We start from the raw sequence: 25,975 nt of genomic DNA, 5'->3' as shown, positions 1-25,975 counted from the left end.
AATAATATTGATATTAAAAATGAAATATTTTTATAGTTATTAATCAAGTGGGGTTGGGTCTTTTTCATATACTTAATGGCGGTGTGGTGTAGATATTTATATGCGTCATTCTCTTCAGTATTGGCTCGAGAGAGCGCAAAAATTACAGTTCCTAAGGAAAAACCAAAAGGTATTACTTACTGATAAAATAAGAGACGTAGAAAATGTTGTAGTCTCCCGATCATTTCAGCAAGATCTCTTAACAGGATGAAAAGATTTTACCGTATACATTTCAAGCTCTCCATGCAGCAGGTATACCAAGATGCTATGTTTATTGTTCGAAAGCATAGTAAACCTGACATTTTTTAACTTTCGCGTACAATTCACAATGACCTGAATTAGCTATTATTTAGTCCCACATGAAAAACCCACTGATCGTTCTGACATCGTTACTTGCATTTTCGCGTTGAAACTCAAAACCTGGTGGATAGGTTCAAGAAGAAGTATTTGGCATAAGAAAAAAACATTCAGAGGGAGTATGTTTCATTATTATGGAAGAAAATAAGTTTCAAAATGTCTGGTATTCTTTATTGAAAATAAATCTGAAAACTTTTTATTTGAATGTCTAATTTACTTAGTTTGAAGCATTTGCTGCACAAGTCACTAGTGTAAGTATAATGACGAAAATAATGGACTTCAGTAATGTGAAAGGGGAAACTTAGAATATTCTCACACATGTAATTTTGGAAGTTCTCAACAAATACAAATTAACAGATAAAGATCATAACCCTTTCTGCCGATAATACGAACACAAATTTTGGTAGAATTAATCGAGGTGGCAACAATAATGTTTTCAGAAAAATAAAGTTGAATTTAAATACAGTCAGCTCTGGATATAGTGAACTCGCTTATAGTGAACATTCGGCTATAATGAACCTAAATTGTTGGTCCTGACCCGTATACATCAAAAAAGTACATTCACATATCCGTTTATAGTGAACCCTCACTTCGGTTATAGTGAACCTAAAACTGTAACTTCACCAAGAAAATGTAATTTTAAAATGGCCAAAATGGTAATTTAGGAAACCCTTTTTACTATAAATGTTCAGAACAAAATCTAAAACCTTCTACTCCTTAAGTGCATTGAAAGATAAAGGATTTTTTCAGCTTCCTGGACAGCTTGAAACATGTTAAAGAGAATAGTGTATGCAGTGAGGGATAAAGGAAGATTTAGTATGACTCCTTTAAAAGAGGTTATTAGAAGAATAGGAAGAGAAATTGTTTTATTTTCTAAAAAGGGGTAGTGTGATGACCAAAGGGTAAATACAAGGATTACAGCATAATGGTCATCAACTCTTCCTTCCGCATCTTTGTAAAAGTGAACCAGGGGAAATTCCAAAGCCGGCGAAATCGGACAGTGCCTACTACCTACATGGCTAGATTAGATTCAAGTTTCGAACTGTGAACATCAGGATGTCAAAGCATTTAAGTGTTTTAAGTTGGAAGATACAGAGAACATTAGTACTGATATTGAACGTGGTCTGTTCCAAACAGGCATTAATACTGTATGTATAGCAACATCAGTAGTATAAAAACAGACACCTAGGTTTTAGTGAACCTCGGATATAGTGAACGAAATGTGCTGGTCCGCAGAGGTTCACTATAACCGGAGTTGACTATAAACATTTTAGAACTGAGTTGTGTTGGGCATATCCTACACAACATTCAAAGTGCAAATAACTTGTTACCAGTTGTAGAAGTAATTGTCTACAAGATTATTTTTGGTATTCTGATATCTATTCAGTTCCTGTGGACTGGAGATCTTAAAGAATTATGCGAATTTGCAGATGTTCAGTATCAATCAATTCTTGGACATCTGAAAACAAGATGACTACAGTATTGTCTTTTCTGTCCGTTAAGTTATTTATATTTTTCCTGAATTGAAGTCGTATTTGACTGCTAATGGCTTCATTGCCAGATGCAAGGCACTAGACAACAACAGTCATATTTGAACCGAGCGAGTTGGCTCAGTTGGTAAAGTTTGAGACTCGCATTCGGGAGGTCTCAAGTTCAATGGCTGACCAATCTGAAAGTCTATAAAGAATTCTATGAGGCATGTATAAGTTACATTCATACATGGGTCATTCATAATAATAATCATACCCAGACTTGAACAAAATGCTTCGTTCCTCACATAAGCTATCAATGAAACACGTGTTTCATTCAATATGAACCTAGTTGAATTGTAAACTTAAATCCAATGTTGTACGGCGAATTCTGAGTTTGTTTTGTGGATATGCACAATTTTAAACAACAGCTTTTGAGTATTATTTTCCAGAAGAAATTCAATACAATTAACGACAGTCATGTATCGATGGACGGTACTCTAGAAAAATAGCACAACTAAAAAAAAATAATAATTTTTGGTTTATTCTAGGATTAAACAGGATACAATGGAATCTTTCATCTAAAAAACAGCCACTAAAACAGCTGAGAGAGAGCAGTTGTGTCGATTTTATGTCGAGTTAATCTCCTTACTAATGCATCTAGAAAAAGTCACAATTCAGTTGCATCATGTGTGTTGACCCGTAACATTAATCAGTTTATCATCAGAACAGTCACAATTCAAAAAGTGACTGCTCAGCCGAAACAACTGTGTACAGAAAAATTACACTTTTAATGTTGTGCCATTATAGCTGATCAGATAAGATTAATATTTTAGTATTTTCTTATTATTACGAATGATTTATATTAAGTTTATGCCAGTTTCCTTTGAATTTTTAGTGTAAATACTGACACCCAGTGTGTCTATTTTTCTTTTGTATCGTTATTGTTGCAAAGGTGGATTGTACTAATAAGTTTCATTGAATACTTTTTTTCTTTAGTTGTGACAGTTTTCTTCATAATTTGAAAACACATTTTAGATTTAAGTCTTCACTTGCGTTTATCTTTCTATTTTAGGTAACTTAAGAACTGAACAACGGAACCGAAAATATCAACGCATTATGAAACTTGTAAAAGGTTAATTCGAAAATGCTAAAAAGACTGTCACCCAAAGAGGAGTAGCTGAGATCATGTGTTGGAAGTTTATCTTAGACTATTATAAAATAAGCATATTAATACTTTAGTAAGATTAATTCCTATTGAACCATAATAGACTTGTATATGTTTCTTAATAATCCTTATAATACCGTATTTTAGTACTTAATAATGTCGTCATATTATATTTATTATGTATTTGCTATGGTCATGTTTCTGATGAAGCTTCAGAAAAAATAGATGTCATTGTGCAATCCACAATATCAGAGACGAGCTTCATTCAAAACTTCCATGTTGATAAGTCTCATGCAAAGCATTTGACATACATGTGGTAGGAACAAAGATCAGTGGTAATGTCTGAAAATGGTTAATGGAACAGATTTGAAAATGTGATCAGTACTTACCGCCATAGCCTTTGCTTCCCATACTTGATCCACTTTCTTCCAGCAGTGTGGTGTGTCCAATGTATCAAGTGCTGCAATTAGCGCATTTCCTTCCAATTGCAGTTTTTCAAACAAGCCATTGAATCCCATCAAAAGCATCTGACCGGGGGTCAGAACATCATCACTGCTGCCAGCACCACCATTTACAATGACATCTGCACACTGCTCTTCAACTTCATCTGCAGACAGCTCTGCAGGCCGCAGCAGAAGAACTTCAAATCTCCTCCGTATTTCAGCTACCATGTTCCGGGCATTATGGTGAGGTGACTGAAAATAACAAAGGAATTTGTTGCAAATAATACATAATTTCAATGATATCTGTATTACTTTCAGGAGCATTTTCTTATAAAATTAAGAATTATGAAATGGACGAAAGTACATGAAGCACAAGAAAATTACAGAAGCCAAGGAAAGATACAAATAAAAAAAAAATCCATTCATCCAAAGAATGGATTGAGGTCTTACCTATTGCTAAACGATAAAGTTTTCAGCAATTCATGTTCCATAAAGCTCTAATATTTTTATATACTTCCAGACAAGTACCTACATAATATTTCCAATTTTATAATATCAGTTGAAAAATAATTAGTGAGTATAGACGAGCAGATGATGCCTATCACCTAGAACAGTGGTTCCCAAACTTTTTTGACTGTGGATCCCTTTCGACATGAAAAAAGATTCACGGATCTTCAAATTAAATTTAAATTAGCAGAAGCAGAACGTGTGCACAACAATGAACGAAATTATGGTCCCGTCGCTCTTATTTCCAGCAGCCAATCACGTCACAGGTCGGCTACATTTAAACATGTGCATCTTGTCATTCACTGCTGATGATGTTATGCACTTCCTAAGCCTCAATAAATACCGAATATAATCGCCTGCCATTCTGGTTCTTTCACTGGCATTCACAGAAAGCACACGAGGATGCTATTTGCCAAACTATTAAACATTAAATGTCATAGTTCCTATGAGAGTCATCAATTTCGCTGTAACTTTTAGGATTCATGGATAAATGTCTATGGAAAGCATAGAAAAAAATTCTAAATCAAAATCATTTTTGGAAAGAGAAAAAAAAAAAACATTATCTTCGAAGTGTGCCGCCCAAAATAGACATTGACATGATAAGCAACAAACTTTTTTATTTTTCAAGTTAGATAGGGCGTCAAAGCGAGAGAAATGTTTATAAAGAATGGAAATTACTTTTAAAAGAGGCTGCTATTCAAAATCTTTACTGGTTTGAGAGTTACGGCAAGTTTTAATGCTTCTTTTTAGCCTGGCAGACTTTCGTATGCAGAGTGACAACTTTTGTCTGTTAGGACTGCGGATTCTCATAGAAATCATGGTTCTGATTTCAAATTTGTTTTCAAAATATTTTCATTGCTTAAGGTTTTCGAGTTAACCGTGAGTTTTGAAATGTAATTAAAATATTTCTAGTACATAAATAACATCTACGCTGCAAATCAAGCTTTCAGGCATAACTCCCTGTAAAGTTGATTTGAATAACCTCGAGGGAAAAATTATTCCGGGGCTGGGCATCGAACCCGGGACCTTTGGTTTAACATATCAATGCTCTACCAACTGAGCTATCCGGGAACTCTACCAGACACTGATCCAATTTTTCCCTCTATATCCACAGACCTCAAAGTGGGCCGACAACCATTAAGTAACCAACATTGAGTGCACACTAACTCCGTGTGACTTAAATTGTGGTTTTCTGTTAACGAACAGTGACGTGTATTATGCAAATCAAGCTTTCAGATATAACTCCCTGTAAAGTTGATTTGAATAATTTCGAGGGAAAAATTGTTCCGGGGCCGGGCATCGAACCCGGGACCTTTGGTTTAACATACCAATGCTCTACCAAATGAGCTACCTGGGAACTCTACCAGACACCGATCCAATTTTTCCCTCTATATCCACAGACCTCAAAGTGGGCCGACAACCGTTAAGTAACCAACATTGAGTGCACACTAACTTTGTGTGACTTAAATTGTGGTTTTCTGTTAACGAACAGTGACGTGTATTATGCAAATCAAGCTTTCAGGTATAACTCCCTGTAAAGTTGATTTGAATAATTTCGAGGGAAAAATTGTTCCGGGGCCGGGCATCGAACCCGGGACCTTTGGTTTAACATACCAACGCTCTACCAACTGAGCTACCAGGGAACTCTACCAGACACCGATCCAATTTTTCCCTCTATATCCACAGACCTCAAAGTGGGCTGACACCGTCAAGCAATCAACATTGAGTGTGGACACTAACTCCATGTGACTTAAGTCACACGGAGTTAGTGTGCACTCAATGTTGGTTGCCTGTGGATATAGAGGCAAAAATTGGATCGGTGTCTGGTAGAGTTCCCGGGTAGCTCAGTTGGTAGAGTGATGGTATGTTAAACCAAAGGTCCCGGGTTCGATGCCCGGCTCCGGAACAATTTTTCCCTCGAAATTATTCAACATCTACGCTGATTAAACACTAGCATGACATACTTTGAAATTGAGAAAGATGAAAAGAATGTCATAGTAGTCTTTAAATTTATTATGGGTATTATTGGTAAGTGTTCGTGGATTCCCAGGGATCCGCAGAACACACTTTGGGAACCACTGACCTAGGAGATAACTGATTTTCCCACTTCAGCAATTATTCATTTTTTATCTTAGGAGATAAAGTATGACCAGTAATTTATATTAAGTTAGATCTAAAAAATCATAAAACTTACATCCATTTCCATAATAATGTAACGAAGATGCATTTCCAATTGAGCAAGAAGATCTTCTAGAGGACAACCCACCCCAGCAATGATATCGTCCAATTCATTGACCATGGCCAATACTGTTGGTTCTTCTGTCTGGATGGTTTTCAGCGCTTCAGGAAGAATAATGGTATGGAAGTTGAAGTTCAATTCCTAGAAAAGATATAAGTATTTTGATTGTTTACTTACACACACCTTATGTTTATTCTTACATGCTCGACTGACAGTTTCAGAGCCCTGATCATTGTCTCTTCATCAAGTCAAATGAATTAGTACGTATGTCTCATCTTCTTCATGACTACAATATTTTGTCATGGTGCACGTATTATTTAACTTACTGTAAGTCACAGCAATTATTAAGTCTCAAAATTACAACTAGGCAACGATGCTTAAGACCAAATGACTTGTATTGTCACAACTCCCATGAACTAAGTTGCATAAAGAAGAGTATAGTGTATCAGCTTTCAATGCTACTAACCAGGGTGTGAATCCTGGTGGATCCAAGTGGATAGTCCCCACAAAGCAGTACTACTCCACTCACTATTCAGGAGTCAACATCTATCTATCAATCTTCTTAATGTATCCAGTGTTTGCTGACAACATAAAGTCCACTATAGACTATTCAGTTTTTGTTTTTCATGAGAAATGAGGGGTATTTTGATCGGTGTTCATTATAGATGCCTGTTGCTAGTAGTCAGAGTTGGGGTGAGGGCTGTGTCTTCTGCAACGGGTACTGATGATTTTAATTTACTTCTTTTGTGGTTTATGGATGGACAGTATAGAAGAATGTGTTCCAGATCTACATCATGATTATTACACCACAGACAAGTAGGATTATCAGAAATGTGAAATCGGAGTAGGTACAATTGAGTGACAATGTGACCTGTTCTGGCTCTTGTTAAAAATGTTTTTTTTTTTTAATCCAATGCCACCAGGTTGTCTTTTCGACATTTCTGGTCTTCTCTCCTGGCCATGGCTTAGTTGTAACCCACTACTGAGGTTGGGGCGCCTGGAAGGCGGAGTTACATTACCCCGATGATGTGATAGGATGATTATGATTATGTTTGAATGTGTCTGGGCGAGCTTTTGTACATTTCCAGGTCATTTGGTTTCTTTTGTATGGACTGTAAAATTTTTCCTTTGTCAGAAGAGAGCCAATTGTTGATCCAAAGGTTTGTAAAATGAGACTTTACTGAAGCAAAAGCATTGGATAGAGATATCACTTGACGAGGTCTTGGTTGCAAATCTGTTGCCTGTTTTGCATTGTTATCGACTTTCTCATTTCCAGTATACCACAAAGAATAGACATCCATTGAAATGTTATTTCCTTTTGGAGTTTTTTTAGTTTACTTAGTTGTTTCAGGAGTCAACATGATCTCTTCAACTTTCAGTCAATTACAACTCAAAATAATAATTATTAAAGATTATAATCTCTCCTTCAACTTCTCAATAACTCCAAGCAATAAATGAAACAAAACACTAACTATAGTATTATTGTTTACTATGTCCTACTTCATGATTAAAGACAATGACGTCAACATAGCATTAACTGTTTAGTGAACCAGTAGGGTGTGAAAACTCTCTAATATTGTGCTATGTGGTATTTCATGGTAAAATGTGATTATTACCAATAAGAAATTTGTTCCAAAGAAAATAATTTAGTATGCCTACATTTGTCATTTCAAAATAATCCTGTTTTCTCCTTTTGGAAGGTGACTTTTGTGTTACATGGTATTTTGTTAGCTCTCATTCTCCTTAAGTCGCTGTTTTATCTACACTTTCATCTTTAATCCTACATTCTTTTAAGTATGCTTTCCAAGTACAGCAGAATCCCTCTTATCCTGCACCAAAGGGACCAGACTAGTTCTGGATATGAGATTTTGCCAGATAATTGAATAAATATCGGTATATACCAAAAAAGTTATTTCATGGTGCCATATGTTGAAATTGCAGCCATGTGAAGCTTATTTCTCTATCACCTTGCTCATAACTGAATAAACATAAAAACTGTGTGGATTGTCCTTATTAAATAAAACACATCACACAACAAAAATAATACACTAATTTTAGGTTCGAATATTCACTGAAAATTAAAGTTTGTGCGAACTTCCTAATGTGGCAACACTGACGACCCGAACATAATTAAATAAACATAAAAGCTGTGTGGATTTTCTTTATTAAAACACATCACACAACACAAATAATACACCAATTTTAAGTTCGAATATTTACTGAAAAGAAAGTTTGTGCGAACTTCCTAATGTGGCAACACTGGCAGCCCAAACATAATTAAATAAACATAAAAACTGTGTGAATTTTCTTTAATAAAACACATCACACAACACAAATAATAGCCTACGCTAATTTTAGGTTCGAATATTCACTGAAAATGAAAATTCGTGCGAACTTCCTCATGTGGCAAAACTGACGGCCCAGACTGTGGGAATGTGGCAGATTTAAACATTTTTTTTTTTGGCCCAGCCAAAAGTGCCGTTTTTTGGTATTGCCGGTTATTTGGGTGCCGGTCACGAGGGATTTTACTGTACTTCCCTTAACACATAATTTTTTTTTTAGAATTTTATGCAATAATACCTGGAGGCCTTTGTAGATACTGTGTGCAGATTTTAGACACTGCAATACCAATTCCACCCTAGTGTCAGAGCTATTAGTGGTATCCAGTTGATGATGAGATGGCAAAAGACTTGCAAGTTCTGTTACTAATGTGCTCACAAGGTACATTTCATCCAAGAACCAATCTCCTTCTCTTGATGTCAGGTCCACAAGACAATCTCCAGCACCTAAAGAAATTTCACGGTTATATTGAGTTCATGTAAAAATTACCAAATCAGTAATAAAATTTTATCTAACATAACCTCACAGTCACTTTAGATACTATATATTCAAATGTGGCACACAAATTGAAACTTTTCTTTATCTTTCTTCTCTTCGTGTCTTTGTTAATGTAAAAAGTTACTGCATTAGAAATAACAGAATATTAAAAATCACAAAAAGTAATACAGTAAAACCTAGATAAGACGCACCTGCTTATTATGATTTTTTTGTCCGATCCCAGCACATTTCATATATAACGCCTTTATAAAATACCCCGTTTGTTGTGCTCTAGTCCCACATAATACGCTATTTTTGTGAAATATTTTCGATGTATTTTTCAGCAATGAAACATTTTAGCCATTGAACTCATGGTGTCATTAACCTGAAAAGTACTGGTATTCGACCCTATACCTGTGCACTTAATCCTTCATACTGTACAGTGCAATATGCACCCTCTTGTTACGCTCTCTTACTCAACTCTTTACCTGCGCACTTAAAGCCTATACAGTTACAATACCCTACCCTCTTTCTAACCCTCTTTCTCAAACAACATTCCTTACTTGGCCATAATAAAATTCTGGAAATTTTTGTTGGTCAGTTTGTTGTCCTTTAGTGTATTTAAGTGTTTGTGAATGTGATTACAATGAGTGTTAAACAAAAAGCGCTTTCTGTGTTGGGAATATTGGAAATCTTACGAAAATACGATGAAAACAGTCCTCTTAATGAGAAAGAACTCTATGATTCATTAGGAATTCCATCATCGACATTAAAGACGATAATAAGAAATCGCGACTCAATCACTGCAGCTGCGATATCAGAGGATGTAAACGTAGGAAAGTGAAGTGTGGTAAACATGAGGACTTGGAGAACACGCACACGGCAAAAAACTATAAATCACCTTTTTCGAAAGAATTAAGTACAGTACATATTGTAAATGTCTTTGATGTACAGTACAGTAATTACATAATGGAGTAATACTGTATTACCCTTCATGAATCATGTACAGTGAAACCTCTCATTTACGGATATCGAAGGGATGTAACAATCTGTCCGCATCTGGGAGGTGTCCTTTATTGGGAGGGAGGCTCCTCAATTTCACAGTAAATTTGTAATATGCATTTTGTATCCCTTCACGCTTTAAATGAAATGTATTACTGTAGTTTAATTCTAAATATAGTATACTACAGTAAATTCTTTGCAACTTTGAACTACAGTAGATAAGACCGAAAAAGGAAAATACAGTACTGTGCCATGCAATTTTATTTTAGGTTTACAGTTAAGCAGTATTATAATTTACAATTTTCAACTTAACCTTTATGTTCAGGTGCCATGTCTCTCGAAACAGTACAACTGATTGAAGTGAAGAGAAAAATCCTACTAACTCTATCATGTGTTGAATACAATTTCATGATCGCGGAAACGTTGGACCCATCAGACAGGTTAAATTTTGTAACTTGTTTATCCACTCGCTTCCAGCTAAGAAGGGGTAGCCGGCTGGGCTAGTGGTAGCCTACAATACCCTTATTGTCTTCTTTCATGTTAAGAAATTTCTGTACAGTTGTCAAAATTAATTTTCCATTTTTGTAACACATTAGGTCTTGAAATCCAAGTTCTGTCCGCTGTCAGAAGGTAAAGCAAGCTTTAGGACTGTGAAACAATTGTCCGTGTTGATTCAATATGAAAAACTTATCAGATTACCAGGTAACAATTGGCATTCATACAGTCCTCTCTGTAGATTGAAAACTCAAAAAAGTTTCATATCCATTGTTCAAGAATTAAAACAGAAAATCAATATCCCGAATTTAAAAGAAAACTTACAAATTAAACCAAACCCTTTAACTCTATTAAATATAGAATATAATCTAAATTTAACAGAAAAAATACTGAAATCAGAAGTAAACACTGAAATGCTGAAACAATTGTCTTTAGAGACAATTAATATTAGGTACCCTCCACAAAACTGGCTTCATTTATACACCAAAGGATCCTTGATCTCCAGAGAACAAGGTGCCGGTGCAGGTGTTACATGCTGTCTCTTCTCACTTTATAGATCTCTTGGATATGGAACAACAAGTTTTGATGGTGAAATCATTGCAATAAATGAATGTCTCAGGAATCTTCTATGCCACATCAATAAATTTAGGAATGCAGTTATATTGTCAGACTCCAAAGCAGCTATTCTATCAATCATCTCTAAACACACACCTTCATCTCAAACAGCAGAAATAACTAAAATGCTCTCTCAATTATTATCACTCAATAAAAGAATTGTATTCCAATGAATACCATCCCATTGTGGAATCCTGGGAAATGAGAATGCGGATGCTTTTTTAGCAAAGAAGGGCAGCACTGCAACTTACAGACCTGTTACTAAATCTATGTATTACTCTGTGAAAAGATTTATTAAATCTACATACTTAGACTTCAACAAACAAAATTTGATAACTCAATCCCAAGGGAAAAAATGGAACTCTGCATCAAAATCCACAGTTAATTCCCGATTTACCACGAAAATCGTCTGTAGCTGCATTTAGATTGGCAACAGGCCATGATTGTTTGGCCAAACACCTGCATAGAATTGGAATATATCAGTCACCTAACTGCCCATTGTGCAACTCAAACCAAGAAATGGATTCGGAACACCTCAAAATCTGTGCTTCAGTGGCTGGTCATGATAATATCTTTGAAAAATATTGGAGTGCAAGAGGTCAAATGATTTTACTGTCAAACGCCTGGCATTAGAAAACAACAACAACAACGACACAATTGTCCGTGTCCATGTCTGAGAGTGTCCGTAAACGAGAGTTAAATTTATCATTATTTCTATATTATTATTTCAGTTGGACATAAAAATCTGTCCGTATATGAGGAGTGTCCATATCTTGGGGGTGTCCGTAAGGAGAGGTTTCACTGTATTTCAATACTGTATATAGCCTACAGTAAGTCAAAATTAGTATACCCGCCTAATACGCGATACCGGTTAATACACGGTCCCAGTTAATACGTGGTTTATACACGGTCCCATGAACAGCGTCTTATTGGGGTTTTACTGTGTTAGTTAATTTTGTTATACTTACTTAAGGCAGCAGCTTCCATCATAAGGTAACGCTTATTGAGAGCACAGAGTGCTGTTATATTAACACATTCCAGGGCAATTGCTGCTCCTTTCTCTCCCCTCAGGAAAACATTTATTCCTGCACGAGCCTCGCTGTAAGCAGTTTCTAATTGGACTGCTGCTTCAGGTAGTCCTTCAGCTGCCAGACGTTCGTAACTCTTCTTCAAACGTGCATTTGCTTCAGCTAGAGAGGCTTGGAGTTGGTATGAAAATGACAGAACTTGCTGACGAAGTGGTTTGTTACTTATTGCCTCGGGGGAGAAGAGAGCTTGAAACTGTGTCAAAACATCATGGCAACTGTAAACAAAATGAATTTATGTTTATTACACACGGCATACTGAAGGCAAAGAAGAACTCATCATTAGTCGAAGTTGTAAATGAGAAACAGTCTACTAAACAACAAAATGTGCATGTAAATTATTTTCAATACAGAACTGAAACAAAATTGTTAATATGACATGATGCATATACAGTAGAACCTCTATTATCTGTGGTAATGAAGGAAGGTGGTAGTCTGAACAGTTAATGGAAATACAGTAGTGCATTGATTATCTGAATACCTATCAACCGAAACACTGGTTAAGGGGAGAGGATGGTATTTTTTGGTGAAAAATGAATAAATTTTAAAAAATCCTTAAAATACTCTGTGATATGTGTGGAATGCATAGCATAACATTTTGTGGGTATTTATGCCCTTATCAGATGTTGAGTCGCCATTTTTAAACTTCCTGCGTTATGGATTTTTAAATCATTCGCCCACTTTTATTGTTGTTTCCGGTAAATAAAATTTTCAAAAAAAATTTTTTTCTTCTTTAAAATACCCTTTGATATATGTGGAATGCATTGCATAACATTTTGTGGGTATTTGTGCCCTTATCGGATGTTGAGACGTCATTTTTAAACTTCCTGCGCTATGGATTTTTAAATCACACGCCCACTTTTATCGGTTTCCAGTAACTTCATTTTTTTTGCTACATTCCAGACAAAAATGGAAATAATTTCTGAACTATTAAATATACATGCATGAAATTTAGAACACACATTCTTTAGACTATTAGGAAACTTTTCTCTATAACAGAATTTTGTTAATTGATTTCATTTAAAAAATACGTCCGTTTGTTTGCAAGAAAGGAAATCAGGAAATTGTTATTAAATTTTAATTGTTTATTTTACAAACGTAGGGACTAATATCAAAATTCTGTTAGATAGCTTGTAGAACATGCTTTTGCAAATACATTGCAAAAAACTGTTTGAAATTATCTTTAAAAATGGTTTAGATATATCGGTTTTAGTACAATCCTGCATTGGGTATATTTTTTCAAATTTGGACCCCCAAATAATTTTTTTTCAAAATATTTTTATTTGGTTAAGTTGCCACAGCTATCAGCTCTCTACATACAAAAAATTAATATTTTACACCAAATAGGAAAAAAGTTTTAAAAAATACCATCCTCTCCCCTTAACTGAAAGCGTTCCAGTTGGCAAATTCAAATTTACGTGCGCATCATGTAGGGGGGGAAAGAAAGAAAGGAAAAAAAAAAAAAAAAAAAACCGAGTCTCAGCTCTGAAGCAAAAAAAAAAAAAAATATATATATATATATTTGTCCATGTATTGTGGGTCCCTATCACCACGGCATGGCGCGTCCTCAGGTTGCGGATAGAGGAGACGGCCTCCAGATATGGAGGGTAGCTGCGAATATATTGAATAAGCAGTCGTGGACAGCCGATAACGGGTGGTCCTCCAGCTTGGGGGTTGGGCGAAAGGCTAACAACCCATCACCGTAAAAAACAGCTTGTTACGAAACCTAACAATAAGCTTCGGAATGGGACTGATTCTCCGGCACGACCACAGCAAAGGAATAAGGTTATAAGATTTGGTACATGGAACGTAACTAGTCTTTATAGAACAGGAGGGGTAACATTAGTAGCAAAAGAACTAGCTAGATATAGAATAGACTTCGTGGGAGTACAAGAGGTTAGGTTAGATGGGAATGGCATATCACAAATAGACGATTACTTGTTGTATTATGGGGAAGGAAACATTAATCACCAATTAGGAACAGGATTCTTTGTACATAAAAGAATAAAATCAGCAGTAAAAAAGGTCGAATTTATCAGTGACAGGTTATCGTATTTAGTACTTAAGGGTAGATGGTGCGATATCGTAGTTATAAATGCTCACGCCCCTACAGAAGAGAAATGGATTTGAGGGAGGTGGGATATGATGATAGAGACTGGATTAATCTTGCTCAGGATAGGGACCAATGGTGGGCTTATGTGAGGGCGGCAATGAACCTCCGGGTTCCTTAAAAGCCAGTAAGTAAGTATATTATATGTATATTTTTATCCAATGCCACCAGGTTGTCTTTTCGACATTTCTGGTCCTCTCTCCTGGCTGTGGCTTAATTGTAACCCACTTCTGAGGTTGGGGGCCTGGAAGGCGGAGTTACATTACCCTGATGATGTGATAGGATGATTATGATAATGTAGTGCCAGGAGAGGTCTTAAATCTAAACTTAACCTAAATTCCAGACCATGGACGAACACAGGAATAATCCCCTTTAAGGAAAAATTCCTGTGCTCTAACCGGGACCTCATGAACTATAGCCAGAAGCTCTGACCACTAGACCATATATGTGTATATATATATATTTTTTTTTTACTTCTTTTCCTAAACTGTAGGCCTACTTTCTTGACCATTTTGAACTTGTCAAACTAGGCTAGTCAGTTCACTGTGTTATTTCTAAGACGTATGATACAAAATATATACTGTATGTACAGTTTTGTGTTTAATATCAGTGTTTCTTTGTTTCATACTGCTCCTATGACACTGGTACAATTTGTTTTCGTAAATGATCAGTTATCCGAAAAATCATTTATCCCCAATTGTTTCAGATAATCGATGCTCTACTGTAATAGGATAATCTGTATATAAAAGATTAAAAAAAGAAATAAGTATACATAATTCTTAGAGTTTCGTAATTTTCTCTGTGGTCTTGTGTTTAACATGCTAGGTAAGGTAGTGGATTAGAAGTTCACTAATTTAAATTCTGTTATCAAGGATGAGTTTTTATAGGCCAAAGAAACTCCTTGTGATTGCTATTTGTGGGGTTCGGGACTAAAACACGGTAAGTGATGTTTTAGTGTTTTGAAGTCATTAGGTAGGTAAACATTTATACATGCAACAGTTTGTATAGTTATCAGGAAAGTAGAATCTGTATACTTCTGTCATCTGTTGAGATGTTGGAAAACCAACTACTGCATTAGACACATAATATAAGACACCATATTATACACTACGTATCTCAATTGTGACCAAAATATCAGGTACCATGTTTTAAGCCCCAGCCCCTCAATCGTGAAAAGATAGATATAGTAGGAGTCTCATGTTGTAAATTTATATACATTATACACTTTATTTTCGTCTTTTATTAAACTGCTCACAGATGTAACATCAAGTGGTGCATGAAAAGAATTTAAAGAGTATGATGTTCTCATGGAAGATAGACTACCAGGTATTTTAAAAACACGAAAATCACATTTGTAGTAATAGACAAGAGTGGCAGAGATGGATAGACCAAAGTTACCACAACACTTGACAGCATAAGGGATGGAAGAAAATCATATTTTCGACTTATGAAAGAAATTCTCTTATATTTCACAATTGTATCCGAAACTAAAATTATCTTATGACGAGTTGTCAAACTAACTTACTATTATGACAAGTGTTGTATTGCATGTTTCCACGTATTCACTTTTTTTTTTATGTTCTAGTGATATTTAATTTATTTTATATTTTTGTCTTCATATTTTCCGATAATGGTATGTGATAAGTTGAGCTATATATAATCATAATTTTCCTTACTGTGTGTATTAAAAATATTGTATTTATTTTATGTTTGTACTGCACTATTTTATTACTACTATTAGTATTATTATTACTATTAGGCCTATTATTATTATTATTATTATTATTATTATTATTATCATCATCATCATTATTATTATTACTATTCTTATTTTTTATCATAATCATTATTATTATTATTATTATCAATAATTGTCTTATTTTTTTATACTTTGTATGTCTCATTTATTTTGACCTGCTGTTCACATTTTATTATGCTTTTTTCTTTCTTTTTCTATGTTATATATTATGTCTGATTTCTTCTTACTTGTTGTTTACATTTTATTATTATTATCTTATTCAGTTTTGTGTGTAAAATTGTAGTGTACTTTGTAAATTTATAGTGTTTTTGTAACACAGTTTTTACTCTGGTTGAGTGTTAGAGAAGGCCGTATGACCTTAACTCTGCCAGGTTAAATAAATCATTATTATTATTATTATTATTATTATTATTATTATTATTATTATTATTATTATTATTATAAAGATGAAGAGAAGAATTTGTCTAAGATTAACTTTAGATCTTCTGATATGAAAATAATAATAAGTTCACTTACAACATTCTCAAAAGCTTACCTCTTCACAGACATATTATTTAATAGGTGTTGAGCCCAACGCCGATAGCACACTGAACGATGGGAGTTCAGATATGATGCAGGATACAGACTTGCCACTGTTCCATACTGACTCAACAGATCCAAACAGCTATGTACCAGCAACATCTGCTGTTGTGCTAGTTGGCCCAGCTCGGATTCAGACTGCTCACACTGTAAAAAATTACACACAAACGTCAGAATTTCTACCTACCATCTGCAATCAGTCAAGAGTAAATCTTCACATGTTTACAATGTAATATGAGAACTGTGCTGTGATTTTTTCTAAATTTCCAAAAACACCAAAATTAAATAAAAACCACTCTATAAGTCAATATGGCTATGAGTAATTGTGTTTATGTAGTTTGTGTTAATAAAAATGATTACATATTGTATTTTATTAACTATATAATATGTACTTAATACAATATCTAATAATTTTTATTATCACAGATAAATTACATATGAATAATTACATCATATAACTATATAATATGTACTCCCAAGAAACTAGTTCGATTAATTAAAATGTGTCTCAGTGAAAAGTACAGCGGAGTCCGTATAGGTCAGTTTCTGTCAGATGCGTTTCCAATTCACTGTGGGCTAAAGCAAGAAGATGCACTATCACCTTTACTTGTTAACTTTGCTCTAAAGTATGCCATTAGGAAAGTCCAGGATAACAGAGAGGGTTTGGAATTCAACGGGTTACATCAGCTTCTTGTCTATGCAGATGACGTGAATATGTTAGGAGAAAATCCACAAACGATTAAGGAAAATACGGGAATTTTACTTGAAGCAAGTAAAGAGATAGGTTTGGAAGTAAATCCCGAAAAGACAAAGTATATGATTATGTCTCGTGACCAGAATATTCTACGAAGTGGAAATATAAAAATTGGAAATTTATCTTTTGAAGAGGTGGAAAAATTGAAATACCTGTGAGCAACAGTAACAAATATAAATGATACTCGGGAGGAAATTAAACACAGAATAAATATGGGAAATGCCTGTTATTATTTGGTTGAGAAGCTTTATCATCCAGTCTGTTGTCAAAAAAATCTGAAAGTTAGAATTTATAAAACAGTTATATTACCGGTTGTTCTTTATGGTTGTGAAACCTGGACTCTCACTTTGAGAGAGGAACATAGGTTAAGGGTGTTTGAGAATAAAGTGCTTTGGAAAATATTTGGGACTAAGAGGGATGAAGTTACAGGAGAATGGAGAAAGTTACACAACACAGAACTGCACGCATTGTATTCTTCACCTGACATAATTAGGAACATTAAATCCAGACGTTTGAGATGGGCAGGGCAAGTAGCACATATGGGCGAATCCAGAAATGCATATAGAGTGTTAGTTGGGAGGCCGGAGGGAAAAAGACCTTTGGGGAGACCAAGACATAGATGAGGAGATAATATTAAAATGGATTTGAGGGAGGTGGGATGATGATGATAGAGACTAGATTGATCTTGCTCAGGATAGGGATTAATGACGGGCTTATGTGAGGGCAACAATGAACCTCTAGGGTCCTTAAAAGCCAATAAGTAAGTAAGTGAGTGAGTCGGTGAGTGAGTGAGTGAGTGAGAGATTGATTAAGTAAGTATATAATATATACAGAGTGATCTACAGCATTTTGGGTGACATATTACTTGGTTAAACACTCACCATCATGCAGCTAGCAGATCAATGACAACTCAAATGTACAATATATTTGTAACTGCTACTGAATGTGAAAAGTAGTAACATTTTTGAATGACTGGAAAATATGTTCTTGTCTCACCTGAAGGATCATTTGTCCTTGACCAGCATTCTGTAGAAATTCTTTCACCAAGTCAAATACCATGTGACTCTCCTTGTCCAATGGGAAGTTTAATTCTGTCACCCACTGGGCTAATTGTGGTCCCCTCACAGATGCCAAAGCAACCTGTTCAGATTAATTTGTTTTAGAAATTCTGTACATAACCATAAGAAAAAGCAACGAGTACACCTAAGTACTCCACACAAACTTTCTTCTAAATTTAAGAATAAACTTACTGTTATAGATAAAATTATAATAAAGTCTTACAATGTAAAAATTATACGGGATTATTCATAAGCCTGTGAAACATTTTAAAGTTTAATAAAAAATTAACTACGTGACAGATCATAGTAATTGTTCTGTCAATAGAAAGAGAAATGCTCAAAGTTATTTTTATAACGAAAGCCTATGCTTAGTTGCCATGATTTATTGCTAGGTGGCAGTAGTTATCAATAATAGGAAAATGGCATTTACTAAACGTGAGCAATCTTTTTCGTGTATTGGAATACTATGCACGAACCTCATCAGTTGTGACTGTGCAGAGACGTTTTCGAGCGCAATTTCAAAAGGTACCACCTGTGTTCAACAGTATCAAGCACTGGTTTGTAAATTCCATGACGAAGGGTGTATTTGCATCGCTCCTCGCCAAGAACGTCTTCTGTGACATTTCGAAAAAGAAAGTGTATGGCCCATTTTTCTTTGTGGAACCCAGCGTTAATGGAATGGTTTACTTGGAATTGCTAGAAACCTGGCTGATGTCTCAGCTGAATGAAAACAGCAGTGATTACATCTTTCAGCAAGATGGATGTCCTTATCACTATCACGATGACGTGCGAGACTACTTCAATAAACATTTACCACAGAAATAGATCGGAAGATGACGCGTTAATGAAGTGGCCACCACGGTCACCGGATTTAACTCCGTGTGACTTTTCCTGTGGGGATTTGTGAAGGACAATGTCTATGTGCACCCGCTCCCCACTAATCTTCAGGAACTTTGCCATCAGATTACAGCTGTCATGGCTATGGTCATCCATGACATGTTGGAGCATGTATGGGAAAATATGGATTACCGCATCGATATCTGCTGTATCAGGAAGGGTGGACACATTGGGAATTTGCAAGGTATGTAACAAAACTTGGAGAGTTCCTCTTTATTTTAGTGTAAAAATTTTCGTTAACTGTTATGTACTGTTTAGTAGTTACGAATTTTTTTAATGTTTCACGGACTTATGAATAGCCTTGTACTATTCACAATATGCCTCTGAACTGTAAAGGAAATGAAACTGCAAATTTTATTTTTGAACAGCTACTGAAATTTTGAATTTCTTGTTAGATATTTGTAGGGTGAAAATGCTAGAAAATTGAAATCACTGACGTGTACATGCATACACATACACCAAAGAAAGAGGATAAATCCAATAAGGAAGAAATATATCATATGAATCATAAAGCACATAAAAAAAAGAAAAAAAATAATACTGAAGGAAAAAAGTTTTACAATGCTTTGCAGTATGATAAAGTTTAAATTAATGTATTAGCAGAAGACAAAAACAAGCTCCATGAACTCAAAAATAAATTTGAGAAACCATAATCAATTTTCTATTACCTTATGAAGATTTAAGTGTTTCTCGCAATCTTCAATTTTTTCTCTTAAAGCTATAGAGGCCTTTTCTTGTGCATCGCGTGCACGACGATGTTTGGCATATCTTGTAGCCAATGTATAAAGAGGATGCTGTGCAGATGGGCCATGTGCCTCTGCCTCCTTCACCAGAGCCATCTGCTGATGACAATCTTGTAGTGATTCTTCAGCCACTTTCATGCGACCCTGAACTTCTAGCCAATGGTTTAGTCTTGACACCAGTTCCAATACTGCATCTAGAAGTTCATCCCTGTTACAGAGTTCAATTGTGGAATTAAGCTACAAGCAGGGTTGGGCAAGTAAATTACAAATCTAATATATAAGTAACAATACACATTTTCAGTTATTCATAGATTTCAAAAAGGCATATGACTCGGTTAAGAGAGAAGTTTTATATGATATTCTTATTGAATTTGGTATTCTCAAGAAACTAGTTCGATTAATTAAAATGTGTCTCAGTGAAACGTACAGCAGAGTTGGTATAGGTCAGTTTCTGTCAGATGCGTTTCCAATTCACTGTAGGCTAAAGCAAGGAGATGCAGCATCACCTTTACTTTTTAACTTTGCTCTTGAGTATGCCATTAGGAAAGTCCAGGATAACAGAGAGGACTTGGAACTGAACGGGTTACATCAGCTGCTTGTCTATGCGGATGACGTGAATATGTTAGGAAAAAATCCACAAACGATTATGGAAAACATGGGAATTTTACTTGAAGCCAGTAAAGCAATAGATCTGGAAGTAAATCCCCAAAAGACAAAGTATATGATTATGTCTCGTGAAGGGAATCTTGTACGAAATGGAAATATAAAAATTGGAAATTATCTTTTGAAGAGGTGGAGAAGTTCAAATATCTTGGAGCAACAGTAACAAATATAAATGATACTCGGGAGGAAATTAAACACAGAATAAATATGGGAAATGCCTGTTATTATTCGGTTGAGAAGCTTTTATCATCCAGTCTGCTGTCAAAAAATCTGAAAGTTAGAATTTATAAAACAGTTATATTACCGGTTGTTCTTTATGGTTGTGAAACTTGGACTCTCACTTTGAGAGAGGAACATAGGTTAAGGATGTTTGAGAATAAGGTGCTTAGGAAAGTATTTGGGGCTAAGAGGGATGAAGTTACAGGAGAATGGAGAAAGTTACACAACACAGAACTGCACGCATTGTATTCTTCGCCTGACGTAATTAGGAACATTAAATCCAGACGTTTGAGATGGGCAGGGCATGTAGCACGTATGGGCGAATCCAGAAATGCATATAGAGTGTTAGTTGGGAGGCCACAGGGAAAAAGACCTTTAGGGAGTGCGAGACGTAGATGGGAAGATAATATTAAAATGGATTTGAGGGAGTTGAGATATGATGATAGAGAATGGATTAATCTTGCTCAGGATAGGGACCAATGACGGGCTTATGTGAGGGCGGCAATGAACCTCCAGGTTCCTTAAAAGCCAGTAAGTAAGTAAGTATACATTTTCTCATTTCACTTCATTTTCTGCAATGAATAATGACAAATTTTCTGTCTCCAGCATCAGTTTCATTTTTTCCAATTTCTGCACTGTTTATGAACAGAAATCACTGACAGAGAGTTTATACGAAGAGCACATACCTGTTGCTTAGCCAATCAGCTTTCATTTCTGCAACACGTACACAAAACATCCCCAATGTAACTTCTCGTTCTAACTCTTTCCGACTCTGCTTTGTTTCCATAGCAATGGCCTGTCCACCTCCATACACTGCACCTGAATAATAAATCATTACAACACATTATGAATGAAATGCTTCCCAAAATTTACACTGACAGTAAATAAATAACCCTTGACTTTGTATCATTCACCCAAGAACCTCCATCTATGAGTAGGGACAACTAATTTTTGTTATAGTGAATCTAAAAACTAAAACTTACAAGAAAATGTAATTTAAAAATTACCAAAATGATAATTTACGAAATTTTTTTTTCATATAAACTTCCAAGAATATGCTACTCCTTAAGTACATTGAAAGATAAAGAAAGAATTTGATCAGCTTTCTGGACAGCTTAAAACATGTTAAAGAGAACAGTGTATGCAATGACGGATAAAGGAAGAATTATTTCTGACTCCCTTATAAGAGGTTAGCAGAAGATGTACAAGAAGGATTACTGTATAATGGTTCTCAACCTTCCTTGTAAAAGTGAACCCAGTTAATTCCAAGGCTAAATACACAGTACAGTACCAATATTAATTTAGTTATATCATTTTCCAGCCCTCTCAATTAAAGGTTTATTTATTTATTTTTCATTTATTGCCAGAAACATTAAATCTGTATGTATAGCAACGTCGTAATATAAAAACAGACACTTCGGTTTTAGTGAACCTCGATATAAGTTAGTGAACGAAATATCTTGGTCAGCACAGGTTCACTATAACCAGAGTTGACTGTATTTTAGTTACTGAAAAATCATATCAATTTGAAATTAGTTAAAAAGGTCTGAAATCCCCTGGTGGGAGATCATTCCTGAATTCATCATTGTTTTGGGTATTTGCATAGTGTCCTAGATGTACTACAGACATCCAACATTTTGGAGAAACATGTTGGCTCTATCATCAGGGAAGACAGAGATAGAGGAACAGGGAAATCTATCAGTCTGATCCTTTACCAAAAGCTATTCTGCAAGACATGTAGCTCCGAAATGCTGAATGTCTATTCTAAGACATGGTGAACATGTCCAAAAAAAACCTCGCACCACATTGATCACAATGAAAGTCTCACATTATACTTAAACAAACCCTGTTATACTCTGAGTGAGACATGGGTGATGAGAAAACTAGACAAAATACATATGGAAGTAATGGAAATAAGAATTTTAAGGTCTCTGCTGGGAGTACATTTAAAAGATAAGCTTAAAAATAATTATATGACAGAAGAGAATTAGAGATAAAAACAAGTCTGGTAGAGGAAACTAGAGATTATCAGAAAAAATGGTACCATCATATGCAGAGGAAGCAGTGGCGGTTTCTCGGGGGAGGGAAGGGAGGAACGTCCTCCTCACATTTTTCTTCTTTCGAAAGTAAATATCAAATGAAATATATGCCTTGAAATTCGAAGAAGATTCGATAATTTTTAAGTTCACAGCTATAAGAAAACCTCGGTTGATCAAGTTTTAAACGGCGCGTGCTCATGTGCCGCTAGAAAACTGTGAGAAAGATGCGAGATTGTTTGTGTGGAGGAAAGCAAATCCTTTCCTCCTTTCCTGCAGTTAACACACATAGACAACAGTGCACTAGCGGCCAGAGAAAGAAGCAGAGTTTTAAAGCAAGTAAATGAACAGTTAGGGAGGAGATCCTCCTCTGAATAAGCGCATGGGCGGGAAATAGAAACCAACTGGTCCTGCAGCAAACCGCAAACTCGCTACCGCTGCCCTCTAACGATGCTGCATTCAACCAGACTACAACACATCTAGGAGGAGGCACAATAAAAACAGTTTTGACGCAAAGCTATGACACCATATAAACTTTTTTAAAATCATAAATCAAAATATATTATTCATTGCATTTTATATAAGCTACCACTCACGGTTTGAAACTTTCGAGGATATCTGAAAGTTGAAGTCAGATTTATATAAAACAAAGAGGAAGTAGTTCTATGTTAGTATCGCAGATCTTTTCGGCCCCTGAAATTCACTTCCATTCATTGTCTACTAGATAGGACAACAGCCATGTTATCAGTTTTGTACAAATATATTTGAAATTGAAAGTACTCCAAACTACATTATTTTTAACACAGAAAATTAATCGGCCATCTGCAGCTTTGAGCAATAATGGTAGTATAACTTTACAAGAACTGACATTCTTCAAAAGTATGTGATACTGAACTTGTAAAATGTACATGTGACAACACAGACCATGTGAGTGGGTGCAGTATTCTCGCTTTCCTAACAGATTTCTCATTCCCACTTCCATAAAACGGTTCTGGTTATATGTTAGTAGTTGGTCTCTACCAACACATGTGATGCTGTAGTGTGCGCTAAAAATGCTGCGAGTTTGTGAATTTCCTTGTAATTGTTAATTTGTGCAATTATCCACCAATGAATGGAAGTGAAAACATATTTGGACAATTTAGGAAACTCAGTTTACAAGAACAGATAATTGCTATATGAAAGATAAGGCTAATCCTAACACTACCTGGTGTTACATGTATGCATGTAGGCTAATTTGTAGCTTGTTTCTCTCAAGAAGGTGTCATTTTGCGCTGTTAACTTCTTTCCTCCTCTTAAGAAATATGCAGGAGCCGCCGCTGAGAGGAAGTCCCCGAATTATCTCCCATTGCAAGCATTTAATTGTACATAATGGAAAATGGGAATACAAGGGAGTCAAAAACAGAGACAACAGTTCATCTTAAATCTGACTTCAGAAAGGGTTAAAAACCCAATCCTTACATATGAAGAAAAAAGGAGGTCTCTGTGATAGAATTAATTTGCGCCAATTTTATGTACATATACAAATCAGTTTCTGCAAAGTGTCTGTGGAAATGGTACATTTAACTGTCATGTGACTGCTGCATGCAACTTGAGAGAGAAATCTGTGAACCACTGATACTTCCCACCTTGCATATGTCACTATTCCACGAGTATGTACGACAGAAAAACCATGTGTACTTGAATACAAAGAATTCAAATTGGGTAATTAGTATTTAAAGATGAACTATTAATTTCAATTGTCAGTCACAGAAAGAAATCTACCTCATTTTTAACAGAATCAGGGGATTTCAAATGTCATCTAGCAGAACTGATCAAAAACAGTTTGGCAACACTGCACTTCACATTGATATCAATATTTTAAGAACGTACATTCTCATATAAATGATGTTAAAAAAAATGTATGGGTCATTCCGGGTGTCAACTGGTCTTGTATCTAAAAAAAATATTTTCTATAAAAAAATGCGCAACATAGTTCAGGAGACAATAAAAATCATAAAAATCTACACGTTAACATAAAGGGCACAGTTAAAACTTTGTTAATTGATTGATGATTTCAATAGTGGTTTTGTTTACTATGTTCGCTATAGTGGGAGTTCATGAAACTGGTCAAAGAAAGAAGATGTATCTATGGAGAAAGCTTCTGTCACAGTTAAATGATTGAAACATCCAAGAGTTATAAATAAGCGTGGACAATTTGTTTTTGTTTCAAAATGATTAATTTTAACAATAAAATAAAACAGTAAAACTTTGTGATTGAATTTGTTTCCTTTATATCTTTAATTAGTTGTATTTTCAGATGTTTGGAGAAAATAATAATAAAATAATTGAAATTTCAGATTTTAACTATTTTGTAACACCCGTAACATTTTATAAATATCCTGTCTGTCCTTGGTCAAACACAAATTCAAGTTTTAAAAGAAGTAATCTTGTTCTAAAAATCTTACAAAAAAAAAAAAAAAAAAAAACTACTGTTTCAGAACTTACCAATTAGCAAAATTACTGAATGAACGACATAAATACGCAATGCCAATGGAAAAATTTGTCACATCCGTAACATATAGTTTCCCCCTCCCCCTTTTCTTAGAGAAAAGTTATGGTTTTCATAATTATGGATCATCAACTAGGTAACTATACTAAAAGCCAGGTTATGAACTAACTTAACATGAAGTAGTTGGGAGGACGAGAGGAACGTGCGGGTTAGAGGGGTAGCCTGTGCAGTGATGACACGTTGAGTGTGGGGGGTTGGAGGAGAAAAGAAGAATGGAGCTTTTCACTGGACCTCGCGTGAAAATGTCGTCTGCTAACGAAAATCTGGCAATGGAATCACGGAGACAGTGTAGCCAAACTTCCCAGTTCATTTGCAGTACCACGTGCATTACGAGTCGCATTTCATACCAGCATCATTGGCTAGTGCTTTCTTA

The 25,975-nt window shown here is 35.3% G+C and overlaps 1 protein-coding gene across 1 annotated transcript in view; it reads right to left on the bottom strand.

Moving 5' to 3' along the window:
- The window catches only part of nonC (serine/threonine-protein kinase Smg1), a 235,970-nt gene that overhangs the window by 80,846 nt on the left and 129,149 nt on the right, over nucleotides 1–25,975 (bottom strand). The window contains exons 38-45 of the mRNA XM_069846010.1: nucleotides 21,705–21,837; nucleotides 20,062–20,344; nucleotides 18,435–18,578; nucleotides 16,641–16,831; nucleotides 12,120–12,454; nucleotides 8,803–9,008; nucleotides 6,178–6,363; nucleotides 3,423–3,728 (exon numbers count right to left, since the gene is read on the bottom strand). Of these exons, the coding sequence (XP_069702111.1) occupies nucleotides 3,423–3,728; nucleotides 6,178–6,363; nucleotides 8,803–9,008; nucleotides 12,120–12,454; nucleotides 16,641–16,831; nucleotides 18,435–18,578; nucleotides 20,062–20,344; nucleotides 21,705–21,837 (1,784 nt within the window). The remainder of the gene's footprint in view (nucleotides 1–3,422; nucleotides 3,729–6,177; nucleotides 6,364–8,802; nucleotides 9,009–12,119; nucleotides 12,455–16,640; nucleotides 16,832–18,434; nucleotides 18,579–20,061; nucleotides 20,345–21,704; nucleotides 21,838–25,975) is intronic.

The sequence above is a fragment of the Periplaneta americana genome, chromosome 14 (genome assembly GCF_040183065.1).
Source record: "Periplaneta americana isolate PAMFEO1 chromosome 14, P.americana_PAMFEO1_priV1, whole genome shotgun sequence".
NCBI lineage: Eukaryota > Metazoa > Arthropoda > Insecta > Blattodea > Blattidae > Periplaneta > Periplaneta americana.
Note: the sequence above shows the minus strand (reverse complement) of the source record. Positions and strands in the feature narration are given on the sequence as shown.